The sequence below is a fragment of the Xyrauchen texanus genome, chromosome 34, assembly GCF_025860055.1.
Source record: "Xyrauchen texanus isolate HMW12.3.18 chromosome 34, RBS_HiC_50CHRs, whole genome shotgun sequence".
Taxonomy (NCBI): domain Eukaryota; kingdom Metazoa; phylum Chordata; class Actinopteri; order Cypriniformes; family Catostomidae; genus Xyrauchen; species Xyrauchen texanus.
In genome coordinates this window covers 16,106,649-16,126,167 of record NC_068309.1, presented here as the reverse complement: position 1 = coordinate 16,126,167, position 19,519 = coordinate 16,106,649, and the positions used below count along the sequence as shown (strand labels likewise).

Genomic DNA, 19,519 nt, shown 5'->3' with positions numbered 1-19,519 from the left:
AAGTAGCTAAGTGGGATTTGTTTGCAGCTATCATCGTGCTAAAGGGCACCAGAGTCCTTTTTCCAGCTCTGTATCTGTCTGTGGTGTACATGTCCTGTGCTAGTCAGGTTTTTTTTAGCCTTAGCTTATTTTAGCCCTGATCTTCTCTGTGCCTGCAGGCCTCATCAGTTTCTGCACTGTAGCTCTGCATCTGCTCTAAATAGAGACTCTAAATAGCACTGCAACATTCATCGTTTAACTTTAAGTAGTCAGAGTTTTACTACACAACTAGTAGGGTTGGGAATAAGAAAAAAAAAATACTAGAACCAAATTATTTTCATGATGTTCTTGAAAATTAGCATTTTTAGAATACAGCAGCAGTCTTCCCTTGAGCACACACAACTGTTAAACACCTCAAGAGTTCCATTGCTACCACTGAACATGCCATTTGTGAGAAAATGGGGTGGGCATTTAGTGTGGCTACAATCTTATTGATTTTGTGCAATTGTGCATGATTGGATGGAGAACATTGATTAGTGTTCCTTATGTGGTGATTCATTTGTTGAGGATTACATAACTGCAGGACTGCCAGCTGCAGTGTGTTGTAAATGGACGGATCTGACCGTAGGGATGAGGCCATAATGGATTGAGGGTGGCCTTGAACTTTGATGGTGAAAGCAGCGTGAAACTTCTGCCAAAGGGAGAGATGCTGCTATTTGTGAAAACCAGTGACTTTCCAGATGCAGTGTTATTGTCAAGAAAGGTTTTGTAGTGCCTGAGAGCAACACACTTTCTCATATACTGGATTTTAAGATTTCAAAAGTGCATTATTGTTCAAATATGTAGTGTAGTATTTGTGACATTGTTGCCAGTATGTTTATATATTGTTTTTATGTTTCTAAACATGATCTGATCACTTAAATTTAAAAACATAATATGTATTACATAATTTAATGTTTAAGTTAACACGTAAGCAGTAAGTTAACACGTTGCTTTTAAAATGCTTATGAATGTTACGGTTAAAGTAACATGTTGAATAATTGCGTTATATAGTAATACAGTAAAAAAAAAATTACAAATTTGGTTACATGGTATCTTTTTATAAAAAGTAACACTTTAGATACTTTGCATCACTTTATCTTACAATTCATTGGCTGAGCAAGTGGTATGTTTTTCCTGTGGAAAAGTGTTTGTCCCCCTGATAACTGTCATGCAACTACTGTATATTATATATAAATATTGCAGCACTTGTCAGTAATTAAGTCATATTTATTACACGGTTCCCAGAAATACTCTATTCTGATTGGTCGATTGCATCATCTCATGGAGCAATGACCATGCAGGATTGGGCTGTAACACAATACATGAAACGGTGTTACGTATTCAGAATACAAAAATGAAGTAACTGTATTCGGCCCCCGTTACATTTTCAAGCACCTGTTTTCAGTATACAGTTAATTTATAACATTTTGTTAGAATACTTTTAGAATACTTCTCTCATAATGAAAACAAATTAGGCAGATGTGAAAGAAAATTATTGTCAATCAAGCAAGAGCTTTTTTTCTAAACCACGCATAAGCAGCAGCATCAGCAGCGTGTGTGCAGTGTTGCCAGATATGCGCTCACAACAAATTGGGCTAATTTGAAAACACAATTCGGGTTAAAATCATAGAATCGCGGGTTGTATTTTTGGGATACTTTAAAAATGTACCGTGATCACCAAAAGGTCTAAGGGTATGCACTAAAGAATGGAAATGCAATGTCTTATTCATGTATAATGATTTATACATGAATAAGATTAATACATGGATTTAATGTTTGGCAACCTCACTGTCACACCTTAACAATCATTGTTATCAGTGCTGTCAGCTGTGCACCAATATCATTAGGCCTAAAGTCAGCAACGTTATTTCCACAAATATAACATTCGCTCGTGTGATGTTTCCCACAATTGTTGCTGTGTAAATACATTTACGCAGATGTGGCTTCTGGGTAAATACAAATGCTCTCGATAAACATTTTGTGAGTTACGAAACTTTCCAAATAAAAACTGTTGAGAAATAGAAGTCATTAACATACTATAAATATGTAAAATGTGGAGAAAGTACTGCAAAGACTGAAAGAGGGAAAAGACGAATTAGATCAGAGTCCAAATGACAACAGGAAACCCTTGTGTAAATAACTACTGTAAAATGTGTGGTTTATAGATGTATGGGTGGCTAGTTCAGTGTGACACAGTGTAACATACAGGCTTATTAATATTTCACTTAAAAAACAAAATCTCATATGAAGTAATTCACAAAAAATATAAAACAACAATCTTTTAAGGTGTGGTGGTGGTGTAGTGGGCTAAAGCACATAACTGGTAATCAGAAGGTCACTGGTTCGATCCCCACAGCCACCACTATTGTGTCCTTGAGCAAGGCACTTAACTTCAGGTTGCTCCAGGGGAATTGTCCCTGTAATAAGTGCACTGTAAGTTGCTTTGGATAAAAGCATCTGCCAAATGCATAAATTTACATTTAAATCCATCTAAATTATAAATTGGCCTTAATGTGGAAATATGCAAGCAAGCCTAGTTAAAATCATTAATATACTTCTTTGTTGTCCCATGACATCACTATTTTGTTTAATTTCTGGACATGTAATCCAGTTATCATCTCGAAAATAAATACGGTTCATTTGCATTTCTGATCTAATTTTGCCTCAAAATGTATTGTTCTTTGTCAGTCCTAACAAATACAGGTTAAGAGCCCATTAGGCTACAGGCGAGCACTCAAGGTGGCATCGCTTTGGCGGCACTGATCTACCAAGCCAATAAGTATGTGTTCAATCTTGAGTCTAACAAAATGCACACTGTTTGTTCTGATGACGTGTTGTGGTGCCCCCCACGGAACAAATAGCCTGTGCACTAAATGCCTTACTACCATACTACTCTTACTGTTTCTGTTATACCTGTGTTTGGCAAAAAACTGTGAGAGTAGTATGGGTAGTATGCCATTGTGAACTCGGCCATAGGCTCATGAGCGCGGGGCTCAAGCGAGTGCAGCCTGTGAACGATTGTCTACCGCAGGTAAAGAAATCAAATCATGGTCATGAAAGTGCTTAAAAGTTCAAAATCAAACCAATATCATGTTTTTGGACATGTTCTTCGGAGTAGCCTTCCATATAAATACCATGACATAGGCCTACTGTATATAGAGTTATACATTTAGAGTTTTCTCTTGGGGAGCGGCTTCCTGCATCTCTAAAATCAATGCAAATTCAACTGTGTGTGTGATCTCAGCTAGCACATACTGACAGCAGCTCCGTGAATGCCCATGTGGTCAATGATCTCATTACAAACCAGATGTGAACATCTGTCTCTAGCCGATCAGACGAGGAATCAAGCTTACAGCAGCCTTTTTGCTGTCTATGTACAATACAGAGACACTGCTGGCTATTCACAGACTCTGGAATGAGTGTATTTGAGACAGCACTAGACCAACCAGGTTAAATGTAGTGTTTTGTCAATTCTTATATGTATATATTAATGAAGTTGTTTTGTCAAAAGAAAGAGGGCCAGCTGTCTTGCATATCAAGTGTCTCTCATGTGGTTTCTTTAAAAGTGTCATTAAGACACTACAGCTGACTGTTTGACCTTTTACCAGGCCTCTTTGCTTTGTGTAGCAGTTGTAAGTGGGTTTTTTGCCCTCTGCCAATGCCTATGTTAAATTAAGATCCACTTTTAGGGAAAGGACCATAAACCAAATATGGACCATAAGTGAATCCTTAGTTTAGCAGGTAGCTGGTAGCATAGCATCATGTAAATAAATCCCAAAAGTATTTGGACACTTTCATAACTCTTATTCCATTAAATACAAGATATTAAAGCAAGTGTCATCTGAGCACAAATTAAAGGCACTATATGTAATATTACATAATATTTAATTAGAGAATTAGGAAACTGTATAATACTGGCTTCTCCAATAACAATGCTACAGCCAGTATATTCTACTTAGAAGTTTCCATTCCAGGATGGAATTTCTGTTTATGTTTTGGCCTGTGTGATCCCGTCCACTGCCCACTCACCAATAGTATTTTGATACCACCGGGTTGCCAGATTTGAACAAGTTTGCAGGCAAACAACACTGCATGCTGCAGCCATGGAAGCCAGCAAATGAACTGGATCAGAGATAACAGATTCCACCCGACCTAAAAAGCCTCGCCATCCGTCTAAAATCACCATGACCAGAGGTGTAGTAAAACAAGGATAAATATTGGAGATGCCTTTGGAAGATGGAGACGGCTTAAAGCCCAGAAATCCTTTAAAACGGACGCTGAGTTGGCTAATTTGCATGTTAACATTCTGGCAACCCGCATGAGCTTTGATTCTGGGGCGGGGTAGACAACTCTCCGATATTTTGAATTTGGACTGCAGTACCCATTTCAAATGCTTGCTGTCAGTCTTACATATAGCATGTTTAAGCCATGATTGATTTAAATATTAATGACTTTGTGTTAGACACAAACAGAAAAGGGACTATAAAGTAAGGCAAGACATTTTTAGAAACATCTGGAATGAGATGAAAAAGATATATCAATAATTTGTGCTATACGAAGACATTTAATAGAAGGCGGTAATAGATGAATTATGCTCAAGAAATGTTTACAAATTCTTTGGTACTTACTCAGGTCCATGAAGAGCCAACTGTGTGGTTCTAATCAGACCTTGATACTGTTCCAGAGAGAGAATGATACAGATCGGTCATGGTCCCTTCCCATGTTGATTTTCCCTTGTTGTCTGAAATGAATGAAGTTTGATGGGGCTGAATTTGAGTTATTTTCTATTTCCAGTCTTGATACATCTCCCATGTCTATGCTTCCACACATTTTCAATGACTTTTTTATACTTCTGTCTCAATTTTTATTACAACCCATCCAGTTCTTCACGAGACGTTAGCAAGTCCCGATTACATTTTTTTTACCAGCTGGTTTTTTTACCTGTTTTTTAAGGACTTGGTTTGGCTGGCTGCTGGTGTTAAATTAATTACTTGATTACCAGCAATACAAGAAAGTAATGCCATTTGAAAGTGTGTTACAGCTGAAGTAATTTCTGTGCCACCAGACGGAATAGCAAAACAACCCTTTGTTTTCAAAATGGCTTTCTGTACCACCCCCACCTGCCGTTGATTGTGATTGTTCTGCCCCCAAACTCACACTATTAGTTGAGTGACGTTGTTGGGCTTGTCTAAGCGGTACAATCAAAATGAACAGAATAATTTAATAGCGCCACAGAAAGACAGTGAAGAAAATTTACCTATGAATGGTTTACTTATAGTTGTCTCTGCATATAAAGCTGGGAAAGGTGAAAAGTTACACACTTCAGCTTTAACTTGTGCCCGTTGCTGTGGAAACTGCGATTAGGCCATACTGATTTCATAAATGTGTTACCAGTATGACCCACCCCATGTTTAATAATTGGGTCTATTTGCCTATGTTTGCTGATTGGGCTTATTGACTATTATAAATCACAATCATTGTTGTGTCTTACTGTATATGCACATTTTGTCATTCTTCATAGCCTTTAGCAGACCTCTGATTTAAAGGGATAGGGAGAGTTTACCCAAAAATCAAAATCATATCATCGTTAATTATCCCTCATGTTGTTCTAAACCAGTGTGACTTTCTTCTGTCGAACAAAAAAGGAGATGCGAGGTAGAATTATTGGGTCCGACAGCCTCAGTCACCATTTACTTCCATTGTATCTTTTTACATACAACCAAAGTGAATAGTGACTGAAGCTGTCTGTGTTCCACAGAAGAAAGTAAGTCATACGGGTTTGGAATGACATGAGGGTGAGTAAATGATGACAGAATAATACTGAATAAAAATCCCTTCAAGCGCTGAGGGTTCTTCAATGACAGATTTCTAAAGCACTGAACATGTGTTTAATAGGGATCCATTTCTAACCCCAGCCGCTTGGCTTTTTCAGCTTAACAGACAGCTGCATGGAAATCTCATCAGGACAAACGACACTGACTGAGACATCTGAATCCAGACGGCTATTAAGCTTTGGCCATGTTCTGATGAATGCATGCACGTGTGGCACATTTGTTTACATTGATGTATATTGTTGAATTTTATTGTCGTGGAAGTAAAAAAGGTAAATATTCCAGAGCACTGGCTTGATTTTATCCACTGGGATTTGATTGTATCATGAGAAGTTAAACTATGATATTAGTGGTTATCATAATTTTTTTCCACCATTGTGGCCTTGGTTGCTTCTGCAGAAAAATCGTTCCACAGGTGGAGAAAGTTTTACTTTACGTTTTCCTATTCTAGTGTACTGTAATGTGCAGAAATAAAGGAAGCTGCCTTGGGCAGGCCTATTCTTTAGAGTAATATGCACTGATGAATTGTGCACAATAAACCCAGGTATTAGAGAAACAGTCTTTAGAGTGTTATATCCTTAAACAAATATTTTACCCAAAAATGACAGAATTATAACTTAATAACATTGTGGCTTATAGGTGATGTGTGCATTTTTGTCAGTGATAAAATACTTTACTCAATGTGCAGAAACAACCATAAGTGCTGTGAATCTGTGGCTCAAACTATTTTATCTATTTTAGCTACACAAGATAAATTCCGGAGGCGGTTTGTTTTGGCAAAACCTTTTCGAATCCACATCCTCTGGACACTCAGGAAAAGGATGAAGCATTCCAGGATGACTTTGACCCAGATTTCATCCTTCACAAAGGGTTTCCGAACAAGTCACAGCATGCATCGTGCTAAAGATAAAGTCTGGAGGGCTATATAAGCTTTTGTCCTTTTTATTTATATTTTGTGGTTGGCATGTGTTGGATGACTAAATGCACTATACCCAGTTTACTTATTAAAGATGCAGGCACACTGTACATTAGGAAGCTTAGGTCTTAAAAAAACACTTATTTTTATTGCTTTTATTTTATTACTAAATGGGATTTTACAGTCATCTCGTAGTCCACATCAATCATTACTGGTGGTTGCTAAGGCAAGCATAACTACTGGTTTTTCTCATGTGGAGAATTGTGTTTATTCCTTGTCTAAAGAACTGGATGTACCTTTTTCTCCTGGCAACCATAAAATGGGTGAAAAACTCCCATAGACTTGCACTGAAGCAGGGTCTCAAGCCATATCTAAGGGGACCAGAATATCATAGAAACTTGGAGGGAGACTTATCTGACTTGGGCCTATAAACAATCACCTAGCAACGCTCCAGAACACCCTAGCAACCATTCAGAACACATTTGCAACCGCAAACAACCCCCTAGCATCGTAGTGGCAACTTTTGCCTGAGAATCACCACTTAAAAATCTTCCTTGTTATGATACTTGCTATCTTAATGGAAATGAATAGTTAATCTTAAATGCAGACTTTACCTTGCACTACAGATACATCATTAAACGTTTATTTATTTTAATTTACATACTTATGGAGCTTTGAATTCTATGAAAGCTGCTGGTATTTCTGCTTCAAATATTTACATATTTCCCCTTGACACTCGCTGTTATATTATGTAATCTTAAAGGCATAGTTCATCCAAAAATGAAAAGTCTGTCATCATTTACTGACCTTTGTGTTGTTCCAAACCACTATGATTTACTTTCTTCTGTGGAACATAAAAGGAGATTTTAGGCAGAATGTTAGGGACAGACTGTTTACTTTCATTGCAAATTACTTTCATTACCTTTTTTCCCATACAAAGTGATTGGTGACTAAAGTCACTAAAATCTCTTTTTGTTTTCCACTAAAGAACTTCATAGGGGCTTAGAACAACATGAATAAATAATTAAATCATTTTCACTAATGTGTGAACTATCTTTTTAAAATATTGTTCTGTGTTGAAAAAGAATGTGGTATTGCAATGCAATGAGCAATCGATTGTAGGTGTACGGTCAAGGCTAGACAATGCCATATGTGAGTGTAGCAACGGTGTGCTTTCTTATGGAGCTCTGTGTCATTGTTTTATTGTCTTTGCTGTTTCCTGTCCCAGAGAGTACGGGATGTTTAAACAAGCGATCTGTAGGCTTGCGTGTTTGTGTTTAAGAAACTTTCTGTTGAGTGTGTTTATAGACGCAGGGTTTGGAAATGTATTGTGCAGGCAAGTAATTCTCTCTAGGTTTAGTTATTTGTGCTCCCTGCCTCAAGGCGAGAGACCGGTTTACTTTTCATTAATGACTGTGTGAAATGTGTGTAACAGGATTAAGCCTCCTTTTCATTATTTAAATCTGTAACCTTTCTCAAGTTGTTGGGTGGCTGTGTTTCGGCCTGTTTTTGTACGATCAGAAGTGTCCCTCTTTTGAAAAATCCCAATTTATAACCCCTGATATACCACAATAAAAGACTGGCATGGGGAAAGAAATTTAAATTATGCTGTGGTAGTCTCCACTAATGATTGCACAAAAAACACACGTTAGTTAGTGGAAAAAGGTCAAGTGAAATCTATTCACTGTCATTCTGCACCATGGCTCTCATTAATGAGTAACAATTGTGGACTGAAGCAGGCCAGCTGACATAACCTTGACATCATGCCAACATTGTCACTCCGAAAGTTTGGTCAGGGTTTTAAATTCCATCAGGCCTACGACGTTGATCCTCTAACTTCAAATAGCTAACCAGATCTATGACCTGTAAACCGTGGTAAGAACATTTTCAAGGATCTGAAGGGACTGTAATAGGTAAAGGGTCTGGATGTAAATTCTCGCCTTACTCTCTTTACTTTTCTTTTTGCGACATGAGACATGTCTTTCCTGTGCTTTAGCAGAGTAAAAACCAGGGGGGAAGCAGTCATTAAAACTGGAATATGCACTCATTCTCCATAGCACACTCGCTCCAATGTTTACCTCTCACACCATCACCAACTGACGTATTTGTTACGTATATTCATGCACCACTGTGCAAAAAGAAACCGTAACCGTGCCAACTGGCCCGGATGGGCACAAAACAGCACACTTTCAAAACGAGAACCATTCAACCCGCTGGTGGAGAAGCAGGTAATGTCTTTCAGAGCATGCGCACAACACCGAGGCCAGTTGTGGTCCAATACATTTTTATAGATGCTGGATGAAGCCGAGCAACAATCACATTATGTTGGTCTGTTAGTCAGACTTTGCAAAAGTCTTAATGTTGTGATTTTAATCAAACTAAAGCATTTACATGACATTTTAAAAAGACTAATTATTGTTTTAGTCTGACAAAACTATAACTTTTTTAGCAAATGCAAACAAATTGACTGGCACAGTGTCTGAACAAATGTAAAGGTCTTGTGAACAGTACCGTTATTTACTAATTACATACAGGTACTTCCCTGTTTAGATCTATTTGTAGATGACACCTCATTACTGCAATTTCATTCTGCTTTTTTAATGGAGAATTAAGGTTTGTGCAATTAAATATTTTATTTTACCCTTATGTAAAATGTACAGTCTGCAGAAGTCATTGTTCGCCGCACAGGCCTTGATAGCTCATCATGGTTCATTGCCCTTGTGTTTTTTTCCATAAAACCTGTCAGCAAGCCTTGCTTAAATTGGAGATTGTTTTAAAGTGATTGATGCTCACTAACAGAACCGCCACTAGTTCAGCACATATACCCCTCCCCCCCCCGCATCAGTGTGCCCTCCAGAAGCTTGCGATCGGTTGGTGAATAGCACCTCGTGGTACCATCTTCGGAGGCACAAAATCGCTTTCTCTGACTTTCACTTCAAGCGGTCCTCGCTGGTTTAAACGACTTTCCGAACTCCCCCGCACAGCCTATTCTCTATCTATTTTCAAGAAACATCTAAAGACGCATCTCTTACAGGAGCACTCTGCTTTCTTTAAAAATAAATCTCACTCCATTCTTTCACCACTGTATCTCACCTTCCTCCTGACTTGTACTTCTCTGAACAATTTGAAACTTTGTATTCCAGCACTTTTAATGTTATTGCCTCCTTATGACAAATCACTTTTGCTGTATTCCTCATTTGTAAGTCGCTTTGGATAAAAGCGTCTGCTAAATGAATAAACATAAATGTAAACATGTACTGTACAAAGCTTTTACTAAGGAGTCTTACCAAGTGCAGCTTACCTTTTAAGGCCCTGATAGTGATAATGCACCTCAGAGACAAAGAACAAAATGTACGTGAATGCCAAATGGAGAGTTTGGCAGAGGAACAAACAGGCCTAAGCACAAGAATGCACCTGAAAATGTTATTCAGGGCATAAACCTCAGAGCGAGAGAGAACATGGCAGATTCTTTTGCCTTGTTGCCAGAGCTGTACTTAACCGTTACTCAGCGTTACTTGTGGTTAATGAGTGCTTGAGGAGGAGCATGTAATAATAACTAACGTATGATTCAGAAAGCATACTGGCCTTCTCTCTCAGTTCATAAGCTGTTTTCCCATAAAGGGACTAGTAACATGTTTTGTTATCACAGTCTACAATGAATAAATGTATAATGAGCAATAATACCTTTCACAATCACTGCGTGGTAACTAATGACAAGTGTTTGGTTATCTACGATAACTCCAGCTGCTGTAGACTTCATTTGTTTGTTGGCCTTGATCTTTCAGCTGAGTGGCCTTGTTTGGTCTGGTGGAATGCCTTCTTTTTTTAGAATAAATGACTAAGGAGAAATCAATAGTGCTAATAGCGTAAGTGGTGTACCAGTCAGGCCATTGTGCCAGGGGGCAATGCAGGGCTTGATATGTGGTGCTGTGATGTAAGCAGTTGTTTCCCCTAAGTGTTAATACATAATCAAGCCTTGATTGTTTTTTCCCCAGGAAATGCCCTAATTTGTCAATCTAAGGTCTAATCTTTTGGCTAATTGCAGATCATTTGTCTGATAATTGCATCATCATTTGCACATTGTGTTAAAGCTTCCTTACTGACAAGGGAAATGTCTTGCTACAGTGCCTTAGAGAGAATATGGCATTTAAGCAGTTCAGCCTGTGCTTGTCAGTTGTTTAAACTGGATCAAACCTGCTCTTATCAGGATATGTCAGGGCAATATTAGTGATATATTAGTGGTTGTTCCATTATTACCTCATTAATATGGATCATATTTTTCTTAATCCACTGCGGTGTGCAAATATTATGCAATCTGACCTCAGGTTACAAATAAAGGAATCTACTGTGGCCCAAAAAAGCATTTGGATACTTAAGACACACTTGAAGTATGAGTGTCATTGCATTAGAAAACAATTTATTTTAAAGTAAGGTGGCAAAAACACACTTTTCAAACACCTTTTATTTAAGAGTTTACCTGGGATTTTGAATTGCTCAAGGACTATCAACAAAGTATGCAAGTCAAAATTAATTTAAATTAAAGACACATAGGGAATATTTGATGCAAAATTTGAATTTGCCACAACAATTTTACAGCAATAAACTTGAATCTGGCTGCTGCGTTATTAAGAGCCGAGGCCCGTATATTTTAAGTCTAGGCCTTCAGTGTGATTCATGCCATTAAGAAAACCGTTTCACATGGAATAAGACAACGTTTGCCTATCATACGTTATGTGGCAGTGAACTAATAATACCAATTTAAATTTTAAAAACACGCCCACGCATGAAAGCCAGAACCAAGGAGGTCTAATACCAAGAAAATGCTGTCTAATAATATTTGCGATTTTGTTTCTTCAGGTTACATGATTACTGATGTTGCTATAACAATGCAAAAAGCACTTACCAATTTACTTGAAGTGAAATTCAGTCCTCCTGTTGAATTAATTGCATGACATCTGAGGTTTTTAAATCCATAAGGATCTCTTTCTCAATGGCAATACCAGCAGTGATGACAGCCGACTCGTTAGTAAGTTCTCACGCTCTTTGCATTAAAATTACATACATCACTTAAAGAGTGATTGCGTCACTCAAGGCCAGCTAGATGGCCTGGACAGGGACATATCTTAAAGATCACACCTACCAAGAACAAATTGGCTGATGAATATGACAATTTGACTTTAGTTGCATATTCACTGCAGTGTTGAGGGATTCTGTGGAAATTCTGAAGGCCTGACGGGGTGGAGCTCAGACTCATGCTCCGCTTCGGCTAAGGATCATTGCTTCGGGCATGTGATTTGTGAAAAAGTTGTCTCACTTAGCTTGTAAGCATCAAGGAATAAATTCTGATTGAATAATTTTTTGTGTGTTTTGCTATTCATTTGTAGATTAATTAGGAGTGGAAATCGATTGAAAATACATCAATGAGAATGAAAGGATGAAAAAATATTTCCATAGTCCATATTAATATTTAGGCATGTTACGCCAGCAGAGAAAACTTTGCTGGCCCTGAGAAATCGCCACTGGTTATCAAGGTATCAAACATTCAGCTTCAAAATAAATAGGCAGTTTCTTATGTCTTTATATAGGGTTTATAAAAAAAGCAAATGTGGTACAGTAATGCCATGCGCCCTTAAAGGGATAGAATAACCAAAAAAAAAATTTTCTCATTTGCTCACCCTCATGCCATCCCGTGTATGACTTTCTTTTTTCTGCTGAACACATGCAAATATTTTTAGAAGAATATTTCAGCTCTGTAGGTCCTTTCAATGCAACTGAATGGTGGCCAGACCTTTTGAAGCTCCAAAAATCACATAAATGCAGCATAAATGTAATCCATACATATCTCATATCACTTTGGGTGAGAAAAAGATTCATATTTGAATCCTTTTTTACTTTAAACCTCCACTTTCATAATTGGAAAAATAGTGGAGTTTAAAAGTAAAGAAGGCCTTAAATATTGATATCTTTCTCACCTACACCTACTTTATTGCTTCTGAAGACATAGATTTAACCACTGGAGTCATATGGATTACTTTATGCTGCCTTTGTGCTTTTTGTAGCTTAAAAGGTCTGGTCATCATTTTCTTGCATTACATGGACCTACAGAGCTGATATATTCTTTGTTTATGTTTGGCAGAAGAAAGTCAGTCATACACATCTGGGATGGAATGAGGGTGAGTAAATGATGAGAGATTTTGCATTTTTTGTAAACTATCCCTTTAAGTACTCCACTCTTTTGGGTCCAGTTGGTTTACAGTAATTGTAAAAATGGCTTAGATAATTGGGGCTAGTTCTGAGAAAGGTTCTTGCATCATATGGTTGCAGATGCCAGCTGGTTTGCAAATAGTTTTTTATTTAATAACATTCATACATTAAGTGTGCCCAAATTCTTTTTTGGGGGGCACTGTTTGTACAGTATTCAAATCATTTTGGATGTAGTCACATTTGGCATATCAATTCTATTTTAAAATAATTTTAACATGGGCAATTAACATGCAGATGTTATAAGATGTTAAAGAGTGAGCAAGGCTTACTTTCTCGTATCTCCATTGAAAATGCATAGTGATATAATAAAAAAACAATGAACATTTTGGCTCCTTGGTTCAAAGTAACTTTGATTGTTTGGTATAGAATTAGCAGGGCATGTACTGTACAGATGGAGCTCTGCTCACAGTATTTCACAGAATGACAGAGCGGTCTGACTTCTGCACTCTATAATCTCTTGGACTGACACATGATGTAATGCTTTGTCTTCCTGCGGTGAGGCTGATCCCCCTTAAGTACTTGGAGTGAGCCATTTGCTTTCTGACTTGCTGACTAGGACACTGGAATCCTTCATTACAAGCTCTTTATATATTCAATATTGACTTCTATCAATTCTGGTCTCTTAGACTAGACTTAACACACTTGTTTTTTTTTGCCATGGAAATTAATTTAAGAGTCTTTTAGCTTCCTCGCCATCAGGTTTTGCTCATTGAAGAGGAGCTATCATAAACCAATTCATATATGCATAAGGATGCACTTTTAAAGTGTAATGGGAACTGATTACTTGCAGATGTCGATGAGTTTTATATGATAAATATCTTCAGTCCTTAGTATAAGAAGGCAGAAGTACTGTACCTGGGTGTGCTTCTGGGGTGCCATTTGTGTTTTTTTCAGTGTGAATTAAAGGACACCAGTTGTTTGGCTTCATAGACAGAGTTTTTGTTTGTCATTTCATCCAATAAAACATGTGACTTGCTGGTTGAGATTACATTAATGGAAAATTGTGCAGTCCTGTGCATTCTCATGACCCATTGGTTATTTATTTTTACTGCACATACTCGTACATCTTACTCATGCCAGGAGACAAAGTTTGTTAGATAGCTCCACCTTCTGGTTGGTTCAGGAGATCCAATGAGAAATTGTGTCTGAAACTCTTGTAAGTGATAAACCATTTAAATAAATGAACTGACTAATAATCACATTGAAAAATAACACTGCACACAGAAAAATAGAAATAACATCTGCTATTGAATGCCATTTATATTGCAGTTGTTAGTGAAAACTAGTCTGACTTTAATAAAACCTTTTTCTCTGTGTTCCTATTATAGGTGAGCTGTTAAGTCAGCCTCGACCTGAGGGACTAACTGAGATCATCTGCCCCAAGAACGGCTCGGAGCGGGTCAATGTGGCATTAGTTTACCCCCCAACCCCGACTGTGGTCAGCCCCAGTCATAAATGAAACTTACTTTTCCTGCACTTACCTGCCTGTGAATGGCCTTCACAAACCGATGCACCTCTATATCTTATATGCACACGTGAAAATACACAAGAACCTGCGCGTGTTTAACATATACTGTAGTTTTGTCACATTTGTGTGCCCCACTTACCTATTGCCTCCGCCCTTCTTTCCTCATCTGAGGGGGATGACAGACCACTTAATGGATGGTTGTCATAGGGAGACCATGATATGTGGACCCACTTACATGTAAGTACATGAAGGTACATGTACAAGGAAAGTGGGACACTTGCGCCAATTTATAATTAATATATCTTATTTTCCATTACTACTCAGTTTTCGCATCAAAGGAATGTTATGGGTTAAATACAAGTTAAGCTCAATCAACAGCATTTGTAGCATAAAGTTAATTACCACAAAAACTATTTCAACATGCTCCTCCTTCAAAAATCACTTACAATGGAAGTGAATGGGGCCAGTCCAAAAACGGTAACGTATAAAATTTTTCAAAAATATACCCGCAAGATGTAAACATTACACATGTACATGATTTTAGTATGATAAAATTGCTTATTAACGTTATCTGTGTATAGTATACAGTGCATCCGGAAGTATTCACAGCGCTTCACTTTTTCCACCTTTTGTTATGTTACAGCCTTATTCCAAAATGGATTAAATTCATTATTTTCCTCAAAATTCTACAAACAATACCCCATAATGACAACGTGAAAATTTGTTTGAAATATTTGCAAATGTATTAAAAATAAAAAATGAAAAAAATCACATGTGCATAAGTCTAAAATACATAAGTCATCTCTGGAGAGATCTGAAAATGGCAGTGCACCGACGCTCCCTATCCAGCCTGATTCAGCTTGAGAGGTGCTGCAATGAAGAATGGTAGAAACTGCCCAAAAATAGGTATGCCAAGCTTGTAGCATCATACACAAAAAGACTTGAGGCTGTAATTGTGCCAAAGGTGCTTCAACAAACTATTGAGCAAAGGTACTTATGTACCTGTGATTTTTGTTTTTTATTTTTAATAAATTTGCAAAGATTTTATGGGGGTTTTAAGATTTTAAAGTCATTATGGGGTATTGTTTGTAGAATTTTGAGGAAAATAATTAATTTAATTCATTTTGGAATAAAGCTGTAACATAACAAAATGTGGAAAAAGTGAAGCACTGTGAATACTTTCCGGATGCACTGTATATCCAATATTACAGCTTTGTTGCTATGATGATGTGCTGCCGGTAAACCCAGTGAGTGAGGGGAAAAATCAAAATTATGAACATTATGCTACAAAAACTGTCAATTGAGTACCCAGAACATTCCTTTAAGATCATCCTAAACTAATATGGTGTGACTTTGATGTAGCCATTTGAACCCTAATTTAAAAACATCCCCAACATTATCAGAAATTGTCCCACTTTACCTGTATTCTCCATATGTAAATAAGTGTGAATCTGAGGGATTTTAGATGTCCACCCTCATTTAAAAAAAAATTTGTGTGCTCTCTTCTTTTTTAAATTATCAGCTCTGACCGCCAACACATGATGAACTGAAAGTATTAGAAACTTGTTGCAGTGACAACCTGTTTTGTCTATGTACACCAATTTTTCCTTGGGATGGCCCTTTGAACAATCTTTAACCACTTTGAGCCTCAACACCACTGGCGCACAATTGTTTGAACATTTCAGATCAGTTCAAGATTATCTTCTCCCTAGCAAATTCATGGAAATCCCTGATTTTATACCCAAAGGCATCTCTTAGACTGAAACTACATAATGTCTGTGCTGCTGTGGGTGGATCTGCTGAAAGGAATGGAAGATGACGCTGTTTCCCCCAGACTTGAGTACACTTTGATTAGAAAGGTGAAAAGTTGGACATATGCTTTAAGTGATATTGTACTTCAAATGCATGCCTTTAAAGGGCACCTATTATGCCCCTTTTCACAAGATGTAATTTAAATCTTTGGTGTCCCCAGAATGTGTTGATATGTGTGAATGTGAAGTTTCAGCTCAAAGTACCCTACAGATTATTTATTATACCATGTTGAAAATGCCAATTTTTGGGTGGGAATACCTTTAAATGCAAATGAGCTGGTGCACACTGCCCTGTATCCAGAATTGGGCGGAGTTTTAACATCTCTGCTTCGGATACCTAGACATAAGCAATATGACTGACAGTGAAAACAGTGGTGTTCAGCCCTATATGTTTGAACCGGAGTCAGACACTGATGAGGGAGAGACTCCATCAGAAGTAACAACTTTGTGAATGAACCAGGAAGTTTTCGAATGGTTATTTGATTTTGTTGTAGAGTTTTTTCAGCAGTTTTGCAATGATGTATGAGCAACACAAATACTGTTACAATGTTCGCTATGAGCTATAACGAAACAACACACACAAACAAACATGTCAGTTGGCAGAGTCCTCAACAATGGTGTGCAAAGTGACTTCACTTTGTACAGAATGTCGTACTTGTTCAGTGCTTATGATTAATGGAGATTAAAAAAGGACTGGGTGGATTTTTATCATTATAGGGTGGTTGTGTACACACTGCCAACACAAATTGATGTTCAAACACCATGTAAAAGTAAATTTTGCATAATAGGTCCCCTTTAAAATACATTGAAATGTATTAGTGTAGGCCTCTTGATAGTTTAGTTGTCTACAACATGGATGAACAGAAATGTTGTCTTATTGAGATCTCTCTGCTCGAAGACAAAAATTTTGTGTTTGGTAGTTTCAGGCGGAGAAGAGGAGACATGTAAAACTATTTTAGTAGCAGCCAAAGACATAAAACTGTTTCCTTGAACCATACTAAGACTTTTTTCTTTTATTTTTCCTTCTTTCCTTCTGTATTTCTTTCAATGGTAAGAATGTTTTTCCTTGCTTTTGGGTACATATGAACAAGAATTCAGCCAAGGATGTCTTTTCTTTTTTTTTTTTTTTTTTTAAGAAAATTGTGTATGTATTGGATATGCATTATGTATTTCACAGAACATGATCTTCAAATGTAGTGTATGAAGCATTTTGTACACAATTATCAAACTGAAATAGTGCACATTACCACCAAGGACAAAGAACTAAGACTTCTTTTTATATAGTTAATTCATAGTTAGGACTGTTGTTTATCATTTCAATGTTTCTCTTTTGGAGAGGAGAGATTCTGCAATATGTGATGTTTTGCAAACAGTTAATACAAATTTGTAAATAATATTTTATTTTTGTAAGCTAATAAGCTGTCACCAATATCCAACATAATTTACTGTGCATGGCTACTGTGCTGAATGTAAAAACTGTTTTCTAAGTTATAAAGATGTTATTCTTTCTCATAGTAGGACCACACAAAAAGAAAATCACCAAAGCACACCAAATATAAAGGCTGGTTTCCACACTGTTGTACTGTCATTTCCTTTCTATTTTTGTAACATCTCCAAAGCATATATTGTATAATAAATTGATAAGCCAACTCATGATATGCAATAGCAATGGCTCACTCTGACTGTAGACAACGTAAATCTTACTATCCTAAACTACAGGCTACCGTTTTGAATTCAGATGTCACTTAATATCTGTTAATATCTAACAACACTGTTACACATTATATGAATTTTGGAATTTATTATAAGAAAATATATATATTTAACTATCCTTCTTATTTGATGTTTTTTTACTAGAGAATTAAGATATTACACTAATTCAGGGTTTTTAGCATATAAAGCAAAAAAAAGGAAAGTTTGTGTGGTATAGTCTGCAGAACTGTCAAATATATTTCGCCTGACTGTTAAAAAGGGAGCAAAGACGCTGTAGCACGCCACATGGAAAAGGCGCAAACTTCGACTGTGAGCAAATTTAATGCTACTTCAAGACAAATAGTTTCAACAGATTTAGAAAATTGTTATTACATACCACTCAGCTTAGGGTATCTACTGTCAACTGGGAAGACAACAACGATTATTGAGCTAATCATGTAGCTGTCTGTGTAAATGTAACACGTAAAGTAACAAATATTCCTTCTTTTATGTTAGCACGCTGAATTTTACGTAAAGCAAATTTATTAGCAGGTGATGAAAACAATTAAAACTTTTGCTGTGTAATATTTACAAAAACATAAAAAACAGATCTGGTTACAAAATACTGCCTTAAAAGTGCAATCAGTAACGTTTGCTTGTGCCATCTTGGACTTACAGTGACACCTAGTGGTGTGGATGCAGCATCATTCAAAATCAATAGTTTTCAGTAACAGATGCCATTGTAGAAATTCACTATTCACAATCAGCCATGATTAATTTAACTCAAGAGTGAAAGTGTCCAATAACAAGATGGTTTCTGAGATTAAGGAAGCAGTATTTAGTCATGCGAGTCTAAAATGGCAGCCACAATGAGGGCACCCCTTCCCCGTGTAGAATAAAACAGCTTTTATAATGTTACTGATATGACTAGTGTAAAACATTTTATACATATGTTTCAAAATTACAATTAATTAATTAAGGAGTACTTTTTTAATGGGGAGGTTTTAATGGTACACACTTAATGTGTGCACCATTAAAATTCACTCTGCATCCAAATTTGTTTTATTTAGTTGCAGCTAAATAAAACATTTAATGCAGCCTTTCTAAAAAAAAAAAAAAAATGATGACAGGAGAAAATGAGTTTGGAATATCTATTGAGAGCAGTTGTATTAAATAGTCTTTTCACTCAAAAAAATATTGAATTACATTAACATTTAGATTTTAATAATGACATATTTTTTATCAAACTGAATTGAGTAATCTTTAGCTAAATACACATGTTATGAATTATACATAATGTGAATAATTTTATTAAAATGAAAGACTTTACATTTATGCTAAATTTATAATAATGTAGAAGATTATTGACAGATTACTCATTTCAGTTTGATGGAAATGTGTCATACTTAAAAAAAAAAAAAAAAGCTTAAATCTTAAAAAAAATATATATATATATATATATATATATATATATATATATATATATATATATATATATATATATATAAAATAAAAG

The 19,519-nt window shown here is 36.5% G+C and overlaps 1 protein-coding gene across 2 annotated transcripts in view; it reads left to right on the top strand.

Moving 5' to 3' along the window:
• Window positions 1-19,355, top strand: part of LOC127628120 (malignant fibrous histiocytoma-amplified sequence 1 homolog) — a 32,726-nt gene extending 13,371 nt beyond the window's left edge. Inside the window, exons 2-3 of one of the 2 annotated variants that reach the window (XR_007968608.1) lie at window positions 14,361-14,737; window positions 16,023-19,353. Coding sequence is in view for 1 of the 2 variants with exons in the window: in XM_052104815.1 (XP_051960775.1) it covers window positions 14,361-14,491 (131 nt within the window). In the remaining variant the exon portion in view is untranslated. Of the gene's footprint in view, window positions 1-14,360 lie in introns of both variants that reach the window. The other variant, XM_052104815.1, reaches the window with a different exon arrangement.
• The last annotated feature ends 164 nt before the right edge of the window (window positions 19,356-19,519 follow it).